Source organism: Emydura macquarii, unplaced genomic scaffold (assembly GCF_026122565.2).
Source record: "Emydura macquarii macquarii isolate MOO-44397 ecotype Brisbane River unplaced genomic scaffold, CSIRO-AGI_Emac_v2 contig_1551, whole genome shotgun sequence".
NCBI lineage: Eukaryota > Metazoa > Chordata > Testudines > Chelidae > Emydura > Emydura macquarii.
Window position 1 is genome coordinate 12,458,440 of NW_027131688.1, and position 25,206 is coordinate 12,483,645.

The 25,206-nt window shown below is 41.4% G+C and overlaps 1 protein-coding gene across 1 annotated transcript in view; it reads right to left on the bottom strand.

Moving 5' to 3' along the window:
- The window catches only part of CCDC175 (coiled-coil domain containing 175), a 38,097-nt gene that overhangs the window by 1,975 nt on the left and 10,916 nt on the right, over positions 1 to 25,206 (bottom strand). Inside the window, exons 7-21 of the mRNA XM_067554884.1 lie at positions 24,446 to 24,568; positions 22,172 to 22,281; positions 16,837 to 16,918; positions 14,258 to 14,394; positions 14,000 to 14,110; positions 10,544 to 10,615; positions 8,768 to 8,903; positions 8,311 to 8,442; positions 6,036 to 6,174; positions 5,410 to 5,489; positions 4,189 to 4,341; positions 2,011 to 2,113; positions 1,823 to 1,866; positions 1,194 to 1,353; positions 104 to 143 (exon numbers count right to left, since the gene is read on the bottom strand). Coding sequence (XP_067410985.1) covers positions 127 to 143; positions 1,194 to 1,353; positions 1,823 to 1,866; positions 2,011 to 2,113; positions 4,189 to 4,341; positions 5,410 to 5,489; positions 6,036 to 6,174; positions 8,311 to 8,442; positions 8,768 to 8,903; positions 10,544 to 10,615; positions 14,000 to 14,110; positions 14,258 to 14,394; positions 16,837 to 16,918; positions 22,172 to 22,281; positions 24,446 to 24,568 — 1,599 coding nt within the window. The 3' untranslated portion in view covers positions 104 to 126. The remainder of the gene's footprint in view (positions 1 to 103; positions 144 to 1,193; positions 1,354 to 1,822; positions 1,867 to 2,010; positions 2,114 to 4,188; positions 4,342 to 5,409; positions 5,490 to 6,035; positions 6,175 to 8,310; positions 8,443 to 8,767; positions 8,904 to 10,543; positions 10,616 to 13,999; positions 14,111 to 14,257; positions 14,395 to 16,836; positions 16,919 to 22,171; positions 22,282 to 24,445; positions 24,569 to 25,206) is intronic.

Here is a 25,206-nt window from a genome sequence, read left to right on the forward strand (position 1 = left end):
TGGGAAATCTTATATATTAATCCTAAAATGTCTATTAGTGGACTGTTAAGAGCACAGTTTATAGCAGGAAGCTGTAGCGTAGGGATCATGTATGGATACTTACCTTTTCCATTTTACTCCAATATTCTACCCTTCAGAAACATCTAGGATTTAAACATAAAACACATTTTAGCAAGCTTTTCTCCATATCTGCTCTCAATTGCACAAAAAAGAAGTCTAATTGCAGATACACACTTTAAGATGGATGTAGTTAAACAGACCCATTTTTGCCTGACCCTTGCAGTCCTTTTATGCAATGACTTTCCATTGACTTCAGTGAACGTTCCACACATGAAGTAATGGCAGCATCATGCCCTAAGGTGAAGAAGAAATGTTCTTTTCCCTATAGGTTTACCCCATCCCTTTTTCTAATATGCTATCCAAGAACTCACATCCCAGTCACCTCAAAGGCGTATGAATACAATCATCTTTCATCTTAAAAATCCTAACATCAAAAAACAAATGTTCTTCTCTTACACGCATACAGCCACATGCATGCATATACCGTGACCAGTACACCAGGGACAGAACCCGGTACATTTAGCATCAAGAGCACAAGCCTCTTGAGTAAAAATGAGCAGGTAGCAAGATATTATTGGGTTGGAGGGAGGGGGGATGGGAACAGCCATTAAAGGAGACATGCTCATGCACTGTCCCACTGTATTATTATTTATTTAAAATGTAAACAGTAGAAGCTGCCCATACAAAAAATTCTAGGCACCATAACCATCGATTAACCGTACAGTCCCATAATGTTAAGCATACAGCAGTAGGCCAAGCAGGAGCTCTGATTTGTTAACCTTTACATGTCCACTGTGGAAAAGCTAAAATGTGATTCTGAAGAGGACAGTGAAGCTCCAAATATTTTCCACAGCTTCCTCACTCAATTAGCCTTTAGGAACTGGAAATTAAATGTAACGACATCCAGGTTGTGCCATAAAATACGCATACTTTTCCTAATGAATACAGTAGCATGAGTTCAGATCCTCGCTGGTTGAAACTGATGGAGCACCATGTAGCTGCATCAGTTTCCACTAGCTGAGGATCCTATGGAGTTTACTTCTGATGTTTTATCATAGTTTATTCCGAATGAACAAATTCACCATAATTCCATCAGGATACAAAGTAAAAGAAAAGGGATTGGTGTAGCTTACTGGGTTCCATGCTGGATTTACTTTCTAATAAAGAGGTTAGCCCATCCAAGTTATTTAGTAGCCTGTTGTTAATACAGCCAACTTTTTTCTCTCTCTGCTGAAGCTTTGTTATAAGATCTGCTATTATATTCAGGATTTCCTTCTCGTTCTCCACAAATTCCTATAATGAGACAAAGCGTAAAAATAATTGTCTTGTAAAGAAAATCACTTCTGTCTTGCATGTCCTGTCTTTTCCTAGATTGTCCAAACGCCAAGTGTGTGGCTCTGCTGGGTAGGCATATCCACTCTTGAGATCCAAAGCCAGCCCTTATGCAGATTTTTCATGAACTGCCCAATGCTGGCTCAGTTTTAAAGAAATTTAAAGAAAGATGACAATCTTTAAGTAGGTTTGGATTTAGGATGAGGAAAATGGAACCAGAACCACCCTAGGACAAAGAAATTTACAATCATTTTCATGCAGAGCAAGAACATTTCGGATTTCCTGTATTTTGCCATGTGGCAGAGAAGATGCTTTTTGACTACAGACATTGTAGTAGAGTATTTAGAGTACCAAATCTATTCTTTTTTGCATGGTAACTAAATTATTTTCAATGCTAAAACACACCTTGTCAAGCAATGTTGAAACCCACCTTTTGAATGCAGCTGTCCTCTGACCATTCCTTCAGAAGAAGCTCTAAAATAAATTCAGCAGTTTTAAAATGTTAGACGATTGTCAGGGAAACATACACGCGCTAAAATCATCTTTTTAAAATACTGAGAATATGATCATTTTTGTTTTTAACTAGCTGAACATTTCCTTTGATGACATGTTACTCACTATGAAGGGCTGTCAGATCACTCAGAATTTTGATTGTTGTTGATTTGTGGTTTTTGGCTTCATGGTGCATTGTCAAAATATCCACTTTCATCTGTGCATTGAACTGTGGAGAAAATCATTGCCGCTAGGTAAATACTGGTGTATGGTCTCTCCTTCCTGCTTTTTTTTTTTTTTTTTTTAGCAATTTTTGTGATCTACAGATATACAGAGGGTAGTGTATTCCCCAGGACAAACCTCTTTCCATTGTTACACTTTTCCTCAACATCGGACATCCGTTTCACTTTCCTGAACAATCACATTCATGGTAACCAAAATAAATAAAATCTCAGGACCAGATCCTCACCTCTAAAACAGCCAGTCAATCCAGCCGTGCTGATTTAAACCAGCTGAGGCTGTAGCCCTCACTCTCCAGTTTGGTTTCCTTATGTCTCTTTACAATATCTAACTGTCCCAAGGCAACAGTGAAGTACAAAAGCAGGTTCCAAACTAGTATCTTTGTTGTACTTCAGGTACCAATAGCTCCGGCCTTTGGAATTGAAACTGATTTTCTTCAACTTTTGTATGTAAACATCCAGGGAGTTTCATTGCTACATCTTCAACAGCAGAAGATGGACAGCAACCAGCATTTGTGTGTCAGACCATGTTGAAATTCTTCCTAGACTGAGCATCCAGGAAAGGGATAACTGTACTGTGGTAAAAAGGGATTTCTTTCTGAAGAAGGCTTCTGTTTATATCAGGGAAAATAAATTATAAGGCCACATTTTCAAAGCACTTCCTAAGTAGCATCTGTAATATTAGTGCTTGAAAAGACAGGCTACTGTGCTTGTAAGAGCAGGCTTCTGTGCATTCAAAGGGGCACATGAAAATACTACACACAATTCAGAAAGTCCTTTGGAAATTTGGCTCATTGTGTCTAATGAAGATGTAGCTTCAGCTCTGAGTTGCAGTCTGACATAGATCAGCACTCAAGACTTTGCTTTCACTAGGCAAATGGTCTAATGTGCTCAGCTATTTTCTGGAGAAGGAATTCCTTTACTCTTGTGGGCTAGTTTGACGCACAGGGCAGGACCTTGCAATGGAAGACTTTGGAGAACACGGGAGCTAGCCACCCCGAGGACAATCCCAGCTGAGACCACAGATTTGTATTTGGGATAGCCTGCACCACTGCAGCTGCACTTCGATTTCTAGTGTGCTAACTTGAGCAGAGCTAGCACGGCAATGTCTCCTCATGCTGGAATTCACACCTCGGCCTTGAAGTGTAGATGTACCCTGAGTCGCTTCTGGAAATGGGACCAGGCACTTTTGAAAACCGTCCCCTTGTCCCTTAAAAACAATAAGGCAGCAACAAATGCTTAGCCAGAATAGAAATGACTGATCACGACATTACCAGAGTCCACAGCTGGATCCAGCAGGGAACATGGAGGGCTTCCTACAGCACTGAAAGTAAATGCACCTGGAAAGCTGAGCATCAGCAAGCTGCCTGCAAACCTCAGAGAGATCCGCTTTTCTGTGATTTTTGTTGTTGAGTGGCTGTGCGGGAGGCACTGTTCTTCAGTAACCCACTCTGGCAGTAACCACACTGAATCCCCGTGTTTCTCACCTCTCATCACAAAAGTGTGCACCATTCTAAGGGGGGGGGGAGCCCACCACCTAGTTTCAATTTGAGCCCGTTTCCTATCACTTAGTGGACTTGGGTTTTCTGGCACACAGTGCTCCGGCCGTAAACACTGCTCCAGAATTAAAGAACGAGCTAAAATGGCTGTGTAAGCCAACGGAGGAATGTGGTACTGTCTCCCTGGCTGCAATGCCAAATGGCACAGGCTCTTCTGTGCCTCAGTTTTCACCCCGTCTTTCACAGCTACAGGAAAGCCTTTCCCTAGATGTCTGACTGGATGCACCAGAGTGCTTTTCTACTCCATGATGAAAGATCCCTTCACAGACAAAATGCCAAAGGGACAAATCCTGCCTGTAGATGTTTCCATGTGTCTCCCAATGAAGCTATCAGGTGCTCCACAGGTGCATCGCAAGGCAAAATCTGGCTCCGATTTTGCATGGCTGGAGCATTTATAGCGTTCATCCCGTTTCATCGTGCTCCAATTCCATTTTTCCCTGTGAAAAGAAAATTGAAGAGAGATCTGTACGCTGACACGCTGTGCTGTAAACCATCAGTATACTCACTACTTTCAATCTGCAGTTTTCTGTGTTCACAACGTCGAGCTTCCTGTCGACCTCATAGATGTCTCTCTCTAGCAACTTCAGAACTTCCGTATGATCTTTCAACTGGTCAAACGCCAAGTCACGCTTTATTCTTAATTCATTCTTCAGCTCAGCCTGTTAACAAATAAACCCTTCACTATTTTGCTTCATTGTAACTGATCCTGTATTTGGACTATAATTGTACTCTAATAAATAAACAACAATAACACTCTTCACAAACAGGCCACCGTCACTGAAAGATTTCAAAGCACTTTACAAACTGAATCTTGGCATCTCCATCTTACATGTTAAGGAAAGAGGCACAGAGAGGTGACGTGGAATTGCAACAAGCCAGTGGCACAGCTGGGAATAGAACTCAGGGATCCTGACTCTGTCCCGTACGCTACCTATTGAACCCCACTTCCTGTCTGTTTAAATCAGACACAATGATGAGCTTAGTGACACCGACACAACATATTTCTATTGATGAAGGCTTTCATTGTACACAAACGTTTTGAACAAAGATTCTCGGTAAGCTACCGCCTATTTAAATATGCTTGGAGAAGAAGCGCTTCCTTCTCTGAAAAGGGAATAGCGCCTGTGCCTGGGAGGCTTTTGTGGGCCAGCAACCACAGAGATCCATTCTTGCAATATCAGGCCATCTAGGCATAAACCTTGTGATTTTGTTTGAGACTCAGACACCGTTCTTTAGTATCGTGTCTCTCACACAAATCATATGTGACTCTGAATTTCTCTCTCCTTATGCAGTTATCTATTGATATAGTCAAGATATGAAATGAGCTGGAGTGATCATGAGACAAAGATACAGGAAGATTTTGCCAAGCAGCAGCAAAGGCTCTTGCACCAGCAGCAGTCAGCTTCTATCCAGGGACAGGGCTCGCAGGGGGCCCAATACTGCAGCCCCTTCCTCACTCAAGTAATCCCATTGGGACTGCTCATATGACAAAGGGTTACAAGATCAAGGTCAGGTTCTTGCATGACAAATGACAGTGCTGCTCTGTGATCTGAATTGAGCTATGCAAGCAACCTCCAACCACAATCTCCATGCATGACAGGTTCCAGCTACAGGGAGATGGTGCTGGAAGAGTGAAATGAGATCATTAAAAAGCACAACAACAGAGAGGAAGAAAACTGACGTAGGAAACTTTAACAAATAATGTTAAGCAAGGTTTGAACCATTACCATGATCTTCTTGAGTTTAGCAGTCATCCTGACTGACCGATCAATGGATTTTGTCAGTCTTGTCTCTTCATCTTTTAGGTCTACAAATCAGGAAAAGGTTTTTTCAGACAAAGGAATTAGGTGTTCCATCAGCAAGTGATCAGCTGTATAGGGCTGATATTATTCATTATTTATGGTACAGTATTGTCCAGATATCATAATCCAGCTGGTGCACAAAGCTCTCAGAGCTTCACCGTAACTTTACAGTTCATCTGAACTACAGCAGACAGCCCTGGTACTGTCAGATCTCTTTTTTATTTATTTATACATAGATATAGATATGTCATTTTAAAATCAATTTTCCCAAATACAACAAATATACCAAAATCCCAGATTCACTGTAATACACAAAGTAAATAAAGAGGATTAGGATAAAGGTAAGGGAGGGGAAGTGACATATCGATCTTCAGGGTTTATATTAATCTTAGACCGCTACAAAGTCAACTCAAATTACTTTTTCAGGCATTCCCCTTCTGCAGAACGCCAGTTGCTCATTAGCTGCGAGGTCACCCAGATCACTGAGTCAGACCTCTTTGTAAGACAGAAGCAGAAAGCTTCAAAGTGCGTCAGAGCTACTTCACACCTACCTGAGACTATTTTTTTCAAGTCTTCGTATTTTTCATGCTTCTCTTCCAACTCTTTCTGTCTTTCTTCTATGAGAGGGATGCTCAGAATTAGTTTTTGTTCTTTTTGATATATATCTTCAGTGGTAACTTTGACATCATCCTTTAGTGAAAATAAATGTTAATTAATGATCTATTAAAGTGGGCATGGGCTGCATAATCACTGTACCAGAGGAAGACAAAATGAATAGATTAATTGGAAACTGCAGCGCTGAGAGACATAGATTTGAAAAAGAAGAGAGTGGCAAAATGGAGGCAATTTGAATATCCAGAATGAGGAGACAGTCTAAGTAATTCTTTTGACAGTACACATTGTGAATCTCCAGCCGTATTACAAGTTATTTAAATAGAAGCAGTGAATTCAGGCGTGTATACTGGCAATACTTCTATTGACGCAGAAATGTACTTAGTATGCACGGAGTACTGCAATATGAGAGCCAGCGGGTACCGCCAGTGGGTGTTCCTGTTGCTTTATAGACAAATAAGACTGTAATAAGATAGATAAGTGAGTAAAGACTGCAGCAAGCGTGACTGAAATGACTAGGGTGTGCACAAGTGGAAAAGAGTTTGAAAGAGCAGAACCCCAGGAAGAGGCACAAGTTGTTCTAACACCAAAATGATAAGAAGTGAAGACACAGACAGAAAACAGACAGTTAAAGAAGAGAAAAACCAGAGAGAATCACTGAAGGAGAAATAATAGTCACAATTATTTTTCTGTCCCTAAAAGGTATGTCATTATCTTTTACTTGATTCAATCTAGCCCACATGCGAAGGGTAATCCTCATATGTCATATTCGTTGTGTGATGTTAGAGCAACACTATTAGAGATATTGAAGTAGGAGTTAAAGAACATTTATCATACAGTTTGTATCTTTTTGACCAACACAGCTGCCAGGAAGTGCACCAAGGAGAGATCCAGTGTGTGATTATTTTACATCCATACACACAAATGCACTGAAAGACAGAGAGAAGAGGCTTGGGGTATTTCATACATTAAGGATGTCGGATTTATCCGATTCTGAACCATCAGACTGATGGCGGAGAGTCATACAACCAGGAAAGATCCCCTAGAGACGGAGCAAATGCTATATGCACCGGATGGGAGAAGTGCCTGACATTTCTGGAAGCTCCAGTCAGTTCACATTCAGAGTCTCACATTGTCCCCTTTCTTTTTGAAGAAGGGCTGTTGGATGCTATAATAGAGCACTCAGAGGAATAGGGCAGATAGGACCAAACTGCCCTGCATTGTGCCTCACCTAACACCACTCATTTCAAGGGATTTACAGCTCTGTAATTCAACAGAAATTGCCCCAACATGTCAGCAGCAAGACTAATATATTTTTTCATAAATCCTGTACTGTTTATCTAAACATCGTGGGACAAATTCCACACTGACAAACTCAACGCAACTGCTTCAAAGTTAATGGGGTTGCACATCACGAAAGAATCTGGTCCTATATATTTTATTTTACATTTTTATTGCAGATCTGTTACTTTTGATGGGCATATTCTCTGCAAGAAATTCAATTTGATGGATATGAGAACATATACATGGATAAGGACACACGTGTGGATGGCATGCCATGATTTAGTAGCAGAATGAATTGTTCAGTCAAGTTCCTTTACAAGATGATGTATCAGCCACAAAACTCAGACTGATGCCTTTCTTGTTGGTTTGTTTGGAAGACTAGTGAGAAGAAAACCGTTTTATTTTATTTCTCATTTAGGTCTCATCTAGCAGTTCAGAGTGCTGGTGGGATAAAGGCAGGTTAAACCACACAATGATCAGACCTCTTTGCCTTTGTCATCAAGCAATCAAGTAACTGTGGGAAAGCTGCATGCCTGGAATCCACCACTTCATTGTTCTTATTTTCAGTGCACACAAAGCCTTGTACCAGTTGCAAAGGAAGACTTTACCCACTGCTAGTAAGTACTAAGGGCCTGATCCAAAGCCCAGAGGCATCAATGGGCTGTGGACCAGGTCACAATTGCTTAGCAAAAAAACTCCCTGAAACTCAAAACTCTCCGGTTCTAGGAGTGTCAGCACAGGAGTCAAAGAGTTACTGTGACACTGAATCACTTTTTCCTGAAACTATTAGGAAACATTGGCCAAATTATCTGCTGGTGTCAATTGGTGTAGCACCACTGAGGTCAATAAAGTGGCGCCAATTTACGCCAGCAAAGAAAGTGTCCCCATTTAGACTATTCTTGTCAAGACTTTTTTTAAAATGACATTTACCTCAAGCCACTGTATGTCTTCTGTTAAGTTGGTTTCGTACTTCTGGCATTCAGCTTCCCTTTTATTTACATCATCACTCAGGTGTTTGACCTGTTCTTCAGCTTGCAACATTTCTTTCTGGAAATACTCATTCTGGTTGCAGAAAACAAAACAAACAGGGCCAATCCTTTCTGCAGTACACACTGGCTCACTTGTCATATTAAACAACAACAGGGCTGAGTAAAATGGGTGCAGTTGTCATTTGAACCACAATGCTGTGATCACAACTGCCGTGCAATTTTATTAATAAGCTGCTAAGGCCAGATCCTGAGCTGATGTACACTGACGCAGAACCTTTGAAATCGTAATTTACACCAGGGATTTGGCCCTTGAAGTTTAACTACTTTGCCAAGAACAGCATAAAAGCTAGGGGATTGCCGTGAATAGGCTTTGTTGTAATGCCAGCTGGTTCACATACCTTGGCAATTAACTCAGCATGCCGTTTTTTACCAGTCTCAAGTCTTACATTCATCTCATTCATGAATTTCTCCTCTGTTTTCCACAAGATTTCATTCTGCTTTGCGAGGTGAAGTTGTTTCCAGTGCAGCAAAGCCCTAATGGTAGTACACAAACAATATCACCCATTCCATGGCATTGTAACTGATTGGGAAACGAGAGCTGCATGGCATGTGTAAAGTAACAAAGCAGACAACAGGCTTGATTCTGAGGGGCTCCCACCAACAGCAGAGATTCAGAGATTCCAAGGCCAGAAGGGACAACTGTGATCATCTAGGCTGACCTCCTGCATAACACAGGCCACAGAACTTCCCCAAAGTAATTCCTAGAGCAGATCTAGCCAGGCAGGGGGGTTCTGATGTGGACAATAAAGAGGATGGACCAATATGGCCAGAGATCTTCAGTTATCTTTGTAAGGAAAACACAGTCACAAACATTTGGGAGGCACTCATGGAGAATAAGCCCAAGAGAAGTATATAGAACTTGCATCTCTGAAAATAAGACATGTCCCTTTTCATTTGGAAAAGTAGCACATTTTAAGCACAGCTCAGTGAAACTGGGCATTGGACCAGAACTGGCAGGTGGTTCAGCCTGTGAGGCTTTTCCCCCCTTAGGATCACTTGGGAGTTTTGAGTTTGCTAAGTAAACCTCCAAGCAAACCGGGAAAATTTTACCACCATCTCACATCTAACTCCAGTTACAAAAATTAATTCAGATTTATCCATTTGGGGTCTCTTCCATAGCTAGCCCCTTTCCCATGCGCACGGGCACGCGCACACACTAAAAGAGAGACAGGAAAGGGCTTCCTGGCACCAAATCCAAGTAGCAGTGTATAAACAGAGCATGCAGAGTGCTGCAAGTTACACTTTGGCAGATCTCATCAATACAGATGCACTTAGCATAGCTCATAATAATGTGCTTTCAGTGATCTTTGTAGAACACGCTTTCCCCCCTCCAAGATTTACTGAACAAAACAAATTCAATGGAAAGCTCTATTTAAAGGCTGAAAAATATGCAGTCCCAAGGAAAGCAGCTGACATAATCCAAGATGCAAAATCATTTTAAACAGACCATCCTCTTTTCCAGTCCAATGTATGTCTGTCCTGGTGAGCACATGACAGACGAGCCCTAAATGTCTATCAGACTGGGGGTGTGATTTTCAAAGGTGCTGAGCATTCTAAGCACCCATTGACTTCAGCAGGAATTGTGGGTGCATAGCACTTGAGAAAGTTAGGCCACCCAGACTCAAGCTGTGATCCTGCTCCTAGTGAAATCAATGGCAAAACTCCCACTGACCTCAACTGTGCAAGATCAGCCCTAAATGCAAAGCACTCAATTGGAAATGCTTCCATGCAGACAGTGTTTCTCCATCTGGAAGGATCCCCAAGTGCTTTACAGAACTGAACTGGTATCCAAACCAGAACAATGTAGTGCATTGCTGATATAGAGCCACCTACCGGGTGAAGTTAGCAGCTGTTACTGCACAACTCAACAGGACAGGAAGTGAAGAATTTCTCATCCAAATGAAACAGCAGGGGAATTTAGAAGACAGAATACAATTACCCCACATGGAATTTGAACATGACATTGAGATGAATCACTTTTTATCCAGCAAAAAGGACCATTGAATCTTTGAGTGGTTAAGACCTTGGGTTTAGGTCTTACTTGAAAAATCATAAACAAAGTCATTGTAAATCATTAACATGTTCTTTACGCAGACTGTGACTTGTAATTTTACCTCATCTCACTTTCCCTCTTTAAACATTGCTCTAGATTCTCTAGTTCTCTTGCATAAGCATCCTTAGTGTTTCTGAAACAAGAGTAAAAGTTCAGCATAATGCTAACCTTTGCATACCACTTCATTTTATAAGTCAATTTTTGAATATACAATTTTTAAAAGCTCTTTCCAATGCAACTAGGGACTCACTTCTCAAAAATATACCTAGTATGGTGTGCAATCATGATGCTGTGCTTCATATGGTTTGTTGTCTCTCAGGTAGGAGACATCATTGCAAAGTTAAACAGGAACTTGGTAGAGGCTACGGCAAAGCCAAGAGTCTTGACTCATGCCAGAATCAATAACACTGCGAGAGAGGGCAGTCAGAAATCCTATTAATCAAGCCCGAAACACTAGGGCAGAAGTTTAAGAACAGAACCGTTACATTAGTATGATTGTGTGGTGCAGTAACTAACACAGAAGAACCTGCACAGATGTGGAGACTCAAGGCAGATGGATTAATACATTCACTTGCACACATTAGCATATATCTGCTAATGTAGAATTCCCCAGGCAAACATCAGCATGCAAGACATTTTTGTGGACTCAACACATTCTAGAGGATTTTAGTTCAATAAAATAAAAAGGCTGGTGGCTGGGGACAGTTGTAATCCTGCGCCCATATGTCTGATTGGATTTTCAGAAGAGATTTACCAGTGATCCGCTCTCCTTTGAGATACAAGAGGGGGGTGGAAAAGTGGCCACCCAAAGCCTGCTGAAGATTTGGCAGTAGATAGTAGCGGACTCTCTCCCAGACCTGAAGGGCAGGATTTACACCAGCCATGAAGCTGCCACCCCAGTAGACTTCAAATGTACCCAGGTAGGGTGGCCCTCCAGGGACAGCCGAATATGTCCCAAATGATATTTTGGCCACGTCTGGTTAGCAAAATAACGCTGGTATTTTTGCTATTCAGTGATTTATAAAATTCTGTTTGCTCACCCCTCATCCGTGGATTTACTTTTCCTGGATTTTTAAAACTGTTTGTAAATAGAGAGAGATTTCGTTCTCTGACAGACCCCTTACAAACAAAACAACGAGAGTCCTGTAGCACCTTAAAAACTAACAAATTCTTGCGAGCATAAGCTTTCGTGGGCTGCAACCCACTTCGTCAGATGCATGAAATGGAAATCACAGATAGGAGGTATATATATACATCCAAGGGTAAGAAACAACAATGGGGAGGGCAAGTGCTAACAAAGTCAATCTCTTACAGACAATAGTATTATGTACAGGTGGCTATTTAAAAACCAAACCAAAACCAAAAACTTTGCAAGAACAGGGATGGATTCTGATTCTGAGGATGCTGCAGCCTTTTAAAAGAATGTACTAATTAACCAGAGAAACTTGGGTTCTGATTTTGATAATTTGGTGAAGTTGCTGAGGTAGCTGTATATTAACTTAATTATTCTTTCTGTTCTCTTCTACTCTTCTCCTTTGTGTCCGCGCGTTTGCACGCTCCTGTGTAATGTGCATTGCCATGGAATTGTTAATAATAATATCTTACAAAGCACTTTTCATAGTAGATCTCAAAGTGCTTTACAAAGGAGATCAGTATCATTATTCACATTTGACAGATGGGGAAACAAAGGCACAGGGTGATGCAGTGACTTACTCAGGGTCACGCAGCACTCCAGGTCTCCTGAATTCCCGTCCAGTGCTCTATCCACTATACCATGCTGCCTCCCTGCAACACTGCACATAACATTGGGACTGATCTTGAGAAATACTAAGTGCCAGCTAGGTCAATAGGAGTTCACAGAATCATATAGTAAAATTTAAGAAATTAGAGATGGAAGAGACTTTCCAATCCAACTCCCTGAGTGCAGGATTGTTCCATAGGATATGCTCTTGCTGCTTTGTCCAGTCTAGTTTTAAAACGTCTTAAACGATGGGACTTCTACCACTTCTGTAGGAAATTACCTGTCAGGATGCGGTCCGTTACTAGCATTATTGGGGATAACCAAATAATATTGAGACAGTGATAATTAGTTCACCTCCTCTTCTTACTTTATTCCTTAGATTTTTAAACTGTGGACTTTGTTGCATGAATATTTCAATAGGAGATTTAAATATCAAGATAGACATGCACAAATTTTCCTGCAATTCAGACTAAATCTACTGGGTCTTTTCCTTATTCAATATAAAAAGTGAGAAGAACAGTTATTTTCCTACATTTCATCCATGACTAGACACCTGCATATTAATGATGTGCCAGGGAATGCTCCTGAGAACGATTCAGGGGGATAACAGCAGGCAGGGAGAGACTGGCAGCATTGAACCATGCTATCAAGAGGCAGCAGGAAGGCAGGAATATAGGTGGCAGTTGAAAGACAAGGGGTTTCTGTGCAGATGCTCCTTGCCTCTGGTTGATCAATGGGAATGTGCAGGCTTAGCGCACTGACCTCCCCCATGCTTTTCTGCAAACAGGGACAGATCATGCCTTCTGGCCGAAAAATGAAAAATAAGCTCTGAGAGTTGAAATGGAAGGAGCTGTCACTCCCCATGCGGAAACTACCCATCTGGGATAGTTATTAGAGCACACGATTCAGTCATTTTGCACTGATTCAAGGATCAGGGCTAATATATTCAGATTGCTACAGCAGCTAACCTCCAAGGATACCAGGATAGGTATGTCTACACTGCAGCTGGGAGAGAGCCTCCCAACCCGGGTAGAGATTTGTGCCAGTATAGAGCTAGCTAGCACAAGTGGGGTTTGGGCTAGCATAGCAGTGTGGATGTTGCAACTTGGGTTGGAACTCAGGGTCTCAAACCTACGGGGCCAGGACGGCTTGAGCCCAAGCTGCAACATTCACACTCCTGTTTTTAGTGCCCTGGATGAGTTGTTCTAATCGACACCAGCGGGTAACAGGCCCCAAAGAGCTGTTCCAATAGCCACAGATCACCAGAGAGCAGCAATGCTCTGCAAACACTCGCCCCAACCACATCCCCTACACCACCAGGGAGCAAGAGGCAGGCTACACCAAGTCTACACAATCCAGGGATTGCACCACATCAGGGGAAACTTCAGCTGCCCAGTTAAGACAGCTTTACAGTCCCTTTGCACCACCAAAAAGGGGCTGTAGCATGGGTTAGGATCTGGACCATTACATTTACTTGATATTGAAATTATGCATTCAATACATTTCTATAATATTCCTTGAATCATTGTCTTGTTCTTAATCTTCTTGTTAGTGTGCACTTTGCCTGGCAATAATCAACTGCAGGAGGTATTATCCGTAACTATAAAAGTAAGACTTCTTTGCATATAGTTTTAGATCAATTTGCTGATATGGTTCATTTGGCTCTCTTTAAGGTATCTTTGAATGGTTAAGTTTTAGCCTTTCCCAAACTCACATGGGCCCATGATTAAATTGCAGTGAGATCACGAATACAATCAGGATTGAAAAATGACATACTGAAAGATATCTTCCAGTTTCTCAACTTCATCCTCCAAGTTTTGCTCCTCCACCACACGCTTTGCCAGAATGTCAAGTCTTTCATCCAGCCAACTGGATAATCTTTCAAGTCTGCCAAGAGAGAGAAATCAGTCAGCTCCTCAGTCGTACAAAGAAGTGATTTTACTCTTCCAAAAGAAAAGCTTCAGAAATAAAATTGCATTCTCTAAATATCAGGACATAATTCTCAGAATTAAGAAGTCGACAGTTTAAACCTACTCTGTTGCTGCCTCATCCCTTTGTGCACGCAAGTGTTCCTCTTCCCCCAGTAATATCCGATACTGGCTACTTATAAATGTATTTTCATGTTTAAATTTTCTATTCAGGCTTTCAGCCAGGCTTAATTCTTCCTTAGCCTAGAAATAAAGACCAATGATATTAACTAAATATTCATTCTAATTCCCAGTCTATTTTATGTATATCTAATAGTCATAGTAATAATACTTTGTGCTGCCACAGCACCTTCCATCAGAAAATTGGAAAGAACTTTAAATTAATTAAGCTTCACAACACCCGTGTGTGACCCTGAGAACCCCTCAATACCAACTAGCAAAGGGTTCACTGTTCTGTAATAGCAACTCTTATCTGGCCTGACAAACTCATTATACCCAACACACTGCTTTCATAGTATTTATCCAAAAAGAGTCGTATAAGGTGTGTAATAAAAGCTTATATCATACTGATCTTCATAATTGTTGCAAGATGTATGTATGGACATTATTTAAGGAGTTGTGTGTATGTACTGAAATTGGTGTCCAGGGCAGAACTGACAAACAGTTTCGGGTAAGACAAAGGACATTGATCCACCTGTCTCTCTGTGTTGGCTACGTAGATTAAGCATGATAAGCCAACACAATGGAAGCCAAATCTGCATGCAAACTAAGCAGCAGTATGTGAAGACACCTTGGAGCCAGCATTCCAGCAAAAGAATGACAGGGGTCACTCTGGGGAAAAAAACAATTATCTTTGGGGTATAAGATCAAGACAAAAGGACACCTCTCTTATCCTTCACTGAGGAAGCAAAAAGAACAGCGCTTTCTGCATTCATGAAAGTTGGATCCTAGCCCCGTTGGTTAGTGATGTTGGAAGAAAGCTTTGGGTGAGAAAACTGCTTTCAGACAGATGGTTACTCTGGGAAAGTTAAGTTTAGATTTTAAGAAGTGTGTTATACTTTTGTTGTTTTTTATGTAACCATTTCTGTTTCCATTATCCTCACTCAGTGTCTCTTAAATCTTAGATAAAACACTTATGATTGTTTCCTTACAAACGTAGCTCAGCACAGGGATGTTATAAAGGACTTGATCCTGATTTGTATGAGTCAAGCTGCGTGTCCCTTGCGGACAGCTTACCTGGTAATTTCTGTGAGTGTCCCATGACAGGGGCTGGATACTACTGGAGAACACTTCAGAGGAACTTGGTACTGCACCTAGTATTAATCTGCAAGGCTAAGTTAGGGCTGGCATAAACCCAGAGGAGAGAGCTTGAGTGGCGGACAGGCTGACACCCAGCTATTACAATTTAGACTCCCTGTCACTGGAAGCAACAGGTAACAAGGTGACTCTCAGTCTTGGGTACCTCAAGAAAGCATCACACCCTGTGAGGTACAGTAGATGAGGGTTATAGCTTCACCCAATCTTCAGCTCCATTATAGCATGACTTCTTTGGAACAGACCCTGGGAGATATTCATCAATCCACTCCAGCTGTTCTGTGCTGCTCCAGCTACAGACAGGAGCCATGAACCCAACTTAACTGGCTGGTTAAACCAGGTTTGTGCCTGTTTTGCATCATGGGACTGATTGAAAATAAAAGACACTGCAAGCGCTATACTAATGAATTTGAGCCCTCAATTTTACCTGATGAGAGCTACTAGCGAAATAAGCTTATTTGCCTAAGAGTGAACAATTTTAAGGAAATGGCATGTATTGAAAACTAGACGATGAAACAGCCGTAAAATCCGAGAGATGAAAAAATGCTCAATTTATAGAACATAGTCAGTCGTACTATTTCACCTTTTGTCATTGCTTCTTGTGCACTGAGACCCACTAATTTAGAGTGTATTACATCGCTGCTATGCAAACAACTCAAACCCAATGCTAGAGCAGAGCACATTGAAAATAATACCTGCTGAAAACATTGTCTGAGTCTAAGGATGTATTTTCTGAGCACTAAAACAAACATGGATCTAAATAAAACAAATGCCAGTTAAACCCTGAACATTCAAATGATCGCGCTCTGTTAGGCCCCAATTCTGTAAATAATTGCAGTCAATGGGGCTCTGTGCAGGTTTGTTGGCTCACCCATTTGCAACCTCAGGACCCAAGTGATTACTTGATAACAAATAAGTCCAGTTTTAAAAGATTAACCTCGAGTGCATCCATGAATATACCACAATAAAAATGTGACAAAAAAGAAGCTCTGTTCAATAAATAAATACACTTTCTGCATACAAACTATAATATAAAATGATGCCACTTATCTAAATTATACATATTAACAGATCGGATCACATTTATTTTAAAGTTATTTATGGCTAATATATTTGCTCAGTATTTGTTTACTATAAGCCAAAATTGCTTATATACGAAAGCTAATTACAAATGAGACATCATCATATGAACTTGTGAAAGAAGGCCAATTGTTCATGATTCCTATTGGCTGTTTAGATGATACACATCTTTGTTGGTGTAGTTTTTCAGGCATTTTCATTGGTTCTGGTCCAAGGTCTCATATAGTTCATATATATTCATATCTATTAAAAAACAATAAAGTAGTAAAAAAAAGATCCTCTGCTTCTTACCTTTGCGATCTCGATATTCAGATTCTCTCTTTCTTGGGCAATTTTTGATTGCAAAAGGAGTAGGTCAGAATCAAGGCTACATCTATGAAACAAAGCCAATGTAGACATATTAAGAAGCATCCATACATGAACAAAGAATATGACCAATAGCCCATGAAATGCTACATGTTCTTATTCTCATACCTTTAGTGTAAACACAACATACGATTTTTGGAATGCATCTGGAACTATCATCAAATACAGAGATTTTTACTCAGCAGTGGGTCTTCCCAGATACACACCTGACTAATATACAATTTGTGAAGCAGATGAAGCCAGAGAGGGACAGTGGGTATATCTACACTGCAACTGGAGATGGACATATGTACATGTGACGATAGCCCTTCATTCAGGGGTAATTTGGAACCGAAATGATGAGCTCAGTAGTGCCATTTAAAGCAATCCATGGCTCAGCTTTCCCCCTTGCCCCTCTTGGAGTATCTTCTAGCATGTGTAGACATACTTGCACCAGCTGTGATCTAGCTAGCTTGCTAAAAATAGCAGTGAAGACGTGGCAGCATGGACTTCAGTGTGAGCTGTACTAGCCTACCATGAGATCCTGGGTATCTACTCATGTTGCTAGCTTTCATTGAAGTCCATGCAGCTGTATCTTCACTGCTATTTTAGCCATGTTAGCTAAATCAAAATTAGCGCTAGGAGGCCTACCCAAGTTGCAAACACACCTTTGATTGCAGTGTAGACATACCCAGTGAAACCGGCCTCATGAGTGGAATACAATTTGAAAACAAATTTGTAAGTCTTGCTTCTTATGGATGTAGTGGGCTTATGCGTCTTAGAGGGAGGAGGGGCAGTATGAGAGCTATTCGTTTCCTTGCCCCCCATGCAGGAAGGACCATGGTCAAGCAAGGACCCAGCTGGCCCATCCTCCTAGCTAGAGGAAAAATGTGAGAAGAAAGAAATCTGACAAAGGGGGAAAGAATTTAAGAAAGTAAGAGAGAAGAAAAACTGGGGGCCTCATAACAAAGAAATGTGGAAACTTGAGAACCACACGTGGCTTGGGCTTTGGGGTCTGTGCCAAACACAGTGAAAAAAGGAAGATATTGAGGCAGGGCTTCAGTTTAATTTAACTGATTAAGTCCCTTGCTCATTATATAATATGAGGTGGAGCTAGAGATACTGGCAAGAAAACGTAGAGCAAAAAAGGCACCTCACAAATTCTGGGGCACTGTAAAAAAACAACAGTAATACAAAGGGAATGCTTTTGTCATACCAGCCCATGAAATTCACTGCAGAATGTCACACAGGCCTTGAGCCTGTGAATATGTATACATGTGCTTCAATTTATTACCATACATAGTCCCACTGAAGTCAATGCTCATGGTAGTAAAATGAAGCATGTGCATCAATGTCGATGGATCAGGGCCACAGTCAGGTACCGGACTGCAGCTGAATTATGAAAAGAACTGGATAGTTTTAGAATAATAATGACATACATAGTTATGCCAGCTAGGAAAACTTCAGGGTTCAAGGCAATAAGCTCATTTAACACAGGGCTCCTAGGATTACTATATTCCCCATGGTTAGGTGCTCTTGCCTTCCTCCAGAGTAGCAGGTATTGCCTATTGGTTGAAGCAAATGTCATGCTGTCTGAATAAGGAGGGCCTTGGGTGTATTCAGGAGCTCTGATTACTCCTTTCTACACCAGTCTCGCGTTGGGGGGTGACATGCTGGGTAGATGTGGGGGAGAGCATTTGTTATATTGTTTGACATCAGTGTGTCAAAATCATATTAATTCGTGTGAGATATGCCGTGTCAGGTACTGGTAGGAAGGTTATAATATGCTAATTAAGACGATAGTACTGATTTGGGAGCCTGGAGCTGAAATGCAGTAAAGGGGGCTGTGTGTATTTGTATACTGGCTTCTGTGGGGATTCAGAAGAGCAGTTTGTGGCTGGTTGGGAAGCCTGGCTTCCGTGCCACCCACCACTGCTGGGAGAATCTGCTCTCCTTTTACAGCCTGCCCTGACCTTGGCATTATCAGCTGGCTACCCTGGGCACGGACAGGTCACAGCAAGATCCTGGATTTGAACTGAAAGCCTGATTTGTGAAGAAAATTCGCAAGGATAAAGGAGTTTGAGGCGCAAGTGGTGTTCTTGTCCATCCTCCCTGTTGAAGGAAAAGGCCCAGGTAGGGACCACTGCGTTGCGGCGGTAAATGCGTGGTTATGCAGATGCTATCAGAGAGAGGGCTTTGGATTCTTCGATCATGGGATGTTGTTCCAGGAAGGATTACTAGGAAGAGACGGGATTCACCTAATAGAGAGAGGGAAGAGTATCTTCACAGACAGGCTGGCTAAACTAGTGAGGAGGGTTTTAAACTAGGTTCGATAGGGGACGGGGACCTAAGCCCGGAGGTAAGTGAGGAAGTGGGACACCACGAGGAAGCAGAAGGAGGAGGGTGCAACAGGGGAGGTCTCCTGAATTGCACTGAGAAAGTAGGGCACTCACCAGTTGTCTCAAGTGCCTATACACAATGCAAGAAGCCTGGAAAACAAGTAGGAGGAATTGGAAGTCCTGACCCAGTCAAGAAACTATGATATGGTTGGAATAACCGAGACTTGGTGGGTAACTCACACGACTAGAGCACTGTCATGGATGGTATAAACTGTTCAGGAAGGACAGGCAGGGGAGAAAAGTTGGAGAAGTTGCACTGTATGTAAGAGAGCACTATGATTGCTCTGAGCTCCAGTATAAAACTGGAGATAAGCCAGTTGAGAGTCTCTGGGTTAAGCTTAGAATCAAGAACAATAAGGGTGATGTTGTGGTGGGTGTCTGTTATAGACCACCAGACCCAGAGGTAGTTCTTCAGTCAACTAGAGAAAGTTTCCAGTTCACAGGACCTGGTTCTCATGGGGACTTCAATCACCCTGACATCTGCTGGAAGAGCAATACAGCAGAGCACAGACAATCCAGGAACTTTTTGGAGAGTGTTGGGGACAACTTCCTGGTGCAAGTGCTGAAGCAACTAACTAGGGGCCATGCTCCTCTTGACCTGCTGCTTACAAACAGGGAAGAGTTGGTAGGGGAAGTAGGAGTGGGTGGCAACCTAGGCAGCAGTGACCATGAGATGGTCAAGTTCAGGATCCTGACAAAAGGAAGAAAGGAGAACAGCAGGATACAGACCATGGATTTCAGAAAAGCAGACTGACTCCCTCAGGGAGCTGATGGGCAGGATTCCCTGGGAGGCTAATATGCAGAGGAAAGGAATCCAAGAGAGCTGGCTGTATTTTAAAGAAACCTTATTGAGGGGGCAGGAACAAACCATCCCGATGTGCAGAAAGAATAGCAAATATGGCAGGCGTCCAGCTTGGCTTAAAACAGAAGTTTTTGGTGAGCTTAAACACAAAAAAGAAGCTTACAAGAAATGGAAGCTTGATCAGATGACTAGGGAGGATTATAAAAATACTGCTCGAAGATGCAGGAATGAAATCAGGAAGGCCAAAGCACAATTGGAGTTGCAGGTAGCAAGGGATGTGAAAGGGAACAAGAAGGGTTTCTACAGGTATGTTACCAACAAGGGGAAAATTAGGGAAAGTGTGGGCCCCTTACAGAATGGGGGAGGCAACCTAGTGACAGAGGATGTGGAGAAAGCTGAGGTACTCAATGCCTTTTTTGCCTCTGACTTCACAGACAAAGTCAGCTCCCAGACTACTGCACTGGGTGGCACAGAATGGGCAGGACGTGAACATCCCTCAGTGCTGAAGGAACAGGTTCAGGACTATTTAGAAAGACTGGACATAGGCAAATCTATGAGGCCAGATGCAAAGCATCTGAGGGTGCTGAAGGAGTTGGCTGATGTGATTGCAGAGCCATTGGGCTATTATCTTTGAAAGCTCATGGCAATTGGGGGAGGTCCCTGATGATTGGAAAAAGGCAAATACAGTGCCCATCTTCAAGAAAGGGAAGAAAGAGGATCCAGCGAACTACAGACCAGTCAGCCTCACCTCAATCCCTGGAAAAATCATGGAGCAGGTCCTCAAGGAATCCATTTTAAGGCACTTAGAAGAGAGGAAGGTGATCAGGAACAGTCAACATGGATTCACCAAGGGCAAGTCATGCCTGACCAACCTGATTGCCTTCTATGAAGAGGTAACTGGCTCTGTGGATGTGGGGAAAGTGGGGGACATGATATACCTTGACTTTAGCAAAGCTTTTGATACAGTCTCCCACAGTATTCTTATCAGCAAGTTAAAGAAGGATAGGTTGGATGAATGGACTATAAAATGGATAGAGAGCTGGCTAGATCATCGGGCTCAATGGTAGTGATCAATGGCTCCATGTCTAGCTGGCAGCCGGTCATAAGCGGAGTGCCCCAGGTGTCGGTCCTGGGGCCGATTTTGTTCAACATCTTCATTAATGATCTGGAAGATGGGGTAGATTGCACCCTCAGCAAGTTTGCAGATGACACTAAGCTGGGGGAGTAGTAGATACCCTGAAAGGTAGGGATAGGATACAGAGTGACCTAGACAAATTGGAGGATTGGGCAAAAAGAAATCTGATGAGGTTCAACAAGGATAAGTGCGGAGTCCTGTACTTAGGATGGAAGAATCCCATGCACTGCTACAGATGAGACCGACGAGCTAGGCAGCAGTTCTGCACAAAAGGACCTGGGGGTTACAGTGGATAAGAAACTGGATATGAGTCAGCAGTGTGCCCTGGTTGTCAAGAAGGCTGATAGCATATTGGGTAGCACTGATAGCACTGGAATGGGTTACCTAGGGAGGTGGTGGAATCTCCATCTTTAGAGGTTTTTAAGCTGAGGCTTGAAAAAGCCCTGGCTGGGATGATATAGCTGAGGTTAGTCCTGTTTTGAGCAGGGGGTTGGACTAGATGACCTCCTGAGGTCCCTGCCAACTCTAATATTCTATGATTCTATGATAAGTCAATGGAAAGACTCCCATTGACTTTAATGAGCACTGGATCGGGCCCTAAGATATTGCAGTTTTGTTTTAAATCAGCCATTCTGTGCCTTTATAAACAATCAGGCAAACAGAAAGACCGACAAGTGACCTGCAGTATTTTAGAAAGGGGGTAGTTTGATTCCCAGGAATAGCATTGGATTATGCAACCACTGCATGGATTAGATGCTAAAACAACATTTATAAATACAGTAGTTGATTTGAAGTCACTTACCAGTCTATATTATTTAATAATTCACATAATTTATTGACTCTGGCCAGTTAAAAACAAATATGGTTGCTAACTCCTTAAAGGCTACAGAAATATCTAATGCTGCAATAAATTTAGCAAAGAGAACAAAGAATCAAATCACTTACTTTCTTTTGCAGAGTTCCAGCTTTTCTGCCATTTTAAGTTCTAATTCCTTTATCAATTGTTCATTTGTTTCTTTCAGTCTTGCTATCTGAACTTTCTCATTAAAAATAGTCTATTAAAATAAAATTAGTCAGTACTGATACATGATATTTCCATAAACAGTATTCACATAATTCATTTACGGCTACTTTTCTTTTTTAAAGACCATGTAATTTTTGCATATGATTTTTGTGTAACTTATTAATATTTATACTGAAATGTCACAAGTTAAATCATTAGCCAATTTACAAAAAATTATGTTTAAGGTTCTGGTCAAGCCAGTGCTTTGCTATATTTACTCTATTTTATCACTAAGTGTTAATAAACCAAGCCACAGTAGTAACCAGAAGAGATTTAAAGAGCTTTAAGTGATAAACTCTATCCTCTAATTTGTCTTCACTGCAGAATTAACTTGAATTATAACTTGGGGTTTGCCCCAACTCAACTCCTGTACACACAAAAACTTTAACTCAGGTGCAATGGTGCTTTTAACTCAAGTTGGCTGACCCATCAGGGGGTACGGACTACAGCTCAAGTTAGCACAATTTATCAGATGCTAATCCAATCACTCTGTGCTGCCCCCATGTTATTTCACCATGTCTGCACTATGGGGACTGTAGCATACTAGTGGCACCATAGCTATGCCAGCATAACCCCATAGTGTATGTGCAGCCTACAGCAATGGAAGGAACTTTTCCGTCATAGTGGAAACATCACCTTCCCGAGCAGCAGTAGCTAAGGCCATGTCTACACTACAAAATTATGTTGACTTAACTGATGTCGGCATACAGCCATTGCAATTATTAAATCGCTTGTGTGTGTGCACACTTGGGTCCTGGTGTCAGCAGTGCGTGGTCCTCACCAGGAGCGCTTGTATCGATTGCATTGTCAGTGTGGGGCATTGTGGGACAGCTCCTGAAAGCAAGTAACAGTTGACATAAACAACATAGTGTCTAGACTGACACTGTGTCAATCTAATTACATTGACCATGGCTCTATGCTGCTGGTGTTACTAGATCAGCATATAGAGGCACTTATGTCAGTGGGAGCCAAATTTAAGACACTTCCACAGCAAGGTCGCCGCAAAGCAGCTTACGTTGACCTAACCACGTAGTGTAGGCCAGGCCTGAGTTGATGGAAGCATTCTTCCATCTACCTAGCTGCATCTACACTGAGAGATAGTTTGGCATAGCTACAGCACTCAGGGCTGTGGGTTTTTCACACTCCTGAGCACTGTACCTACACTGACCTAAATTTTAAGTGTAGACAGGCCTAACTCAAGAGGAATTAACTAAAGTGTAGATAACTCAAATTACCTCTGCAGTGAAGTCATAGCATAAGAGGACAGATGAAGACTGATCTCTCCCCATATTTTTCATAGAAGTTATTCCTATGAAAAAACAAGGGGAAACTGTCTTCGGACTATACGGGGTAAAAATGGTAGCCAGTACTGCGTGGAAGGCATAAAATCCCGATTATCCTTCTCGTCCTATTAGCTCTGACTCCCCAGATCTTGAGATGCCCTATATTGTTTTTATTTATTCATCAATGGATGCTGCGTTATTTTCTCCAGTTTACTTGTGAGAGTTCTGTGCAATGGGGCTTCCCTCACTTCTTTTGGTTATTATTCCATATTCGAATACATCTCATTGCCAGGATAGCTCTCCTGATGTTCAGATTAAGTGTTCTCCTTTCTATTTATTCCCATTGCTCCTAGTTATGCCACCTTGGACCACACCAAATAGCCCCTTTTTCTGTTTGGTATTTTTAGCCATCAAGCATTTGCAAAGTGTCATTTCTCCTCTTTAGCTTTCCTCCTGCAACTGACTCTGTTTGGGCAATCATCTGGAGCCAGTTGCAGGGCTGGGGCACGTGTCATCATCTACCTGAGCTATTGCACGTATATTAAGTGCATGTCTACATGGGGAAATTGACTGCATAGCTATAGAAGAATAATTATTCTGTATAGTATAATTCTCCCATGTGGACATTGTATTCCAGAACAAAAGTGACTTTATTATGGAACAATTACTGGTCAATAATGCCTGTTAATTTCCTCATGTAAACAAGTCCTTAGTTCTTTTATTCTTTCTTCATAGAAGTTGGTCCCTCCAGCCCTCTTCTCTAAATTCCCTCCAATTTGTCCAGCTATTAAATTAAATGCTGATTTTCTTTACAGTAAAAATTTGCATTGAAATAAGAACTCTATTGCGAGAAGCTAGTTGTTTTCTCCTTACCGCCGTATTTTCAGCTATCTCACACAGGATATCCGATAGCTTTGTGGACATTTTTTCAAATTCATTCTTTTTTCCTAAAGTTTTTGCCTTCTGAAGATCAAGTTTTGTTTTCATCTCTGCGTTCTACATTTAAAAATACAGTTAGGTCAACAAGATACTATGTATTGCTTAACTAAAGAAGAAAGTTTCTATATTTGTAAATAAGGCAGTCTCTGGAACCTTTCAGTAAAAAGTGTTACACTAATGAGAAAATTATACTAGAAGAAAAGAACTTTCTACTGGGGTACTGTCTATAGTCTGAGTGCATAAATCCTATAGGAAAATACTATTCATAATTCATTAAACTAGAGTATTAATTTAGACTCTGACCTAGCAAAGACTTATGCACATGCTTATATTTACATGCTATAAACAGTCTCACTGATTTACACGGGACTACTCACAGTGCATAAAATTAGGCACATGATTAGGTGCTGGCAGCATTGGAACTATAATTTGTTCTACACAAAAAAACATTTTTGTCAAATAAAAAGAAAATAATGTCTTTTAAGAGGCATTTTTATGGCATTTTGCAAAATGGAAATCAAGTAAGGACAAGACAGACAAAATAGAAAAGCAGTAAAATAAAGATACTTTTCTTCTCTCTCTTCTCATATTAAAATAATTAAACAGAAGGAGTCAGAATTTAAGAGAATATAAGAGATTTATATTATACACACACACACACATTATATACAAGTTCTTATATTCTTTTTAATTCC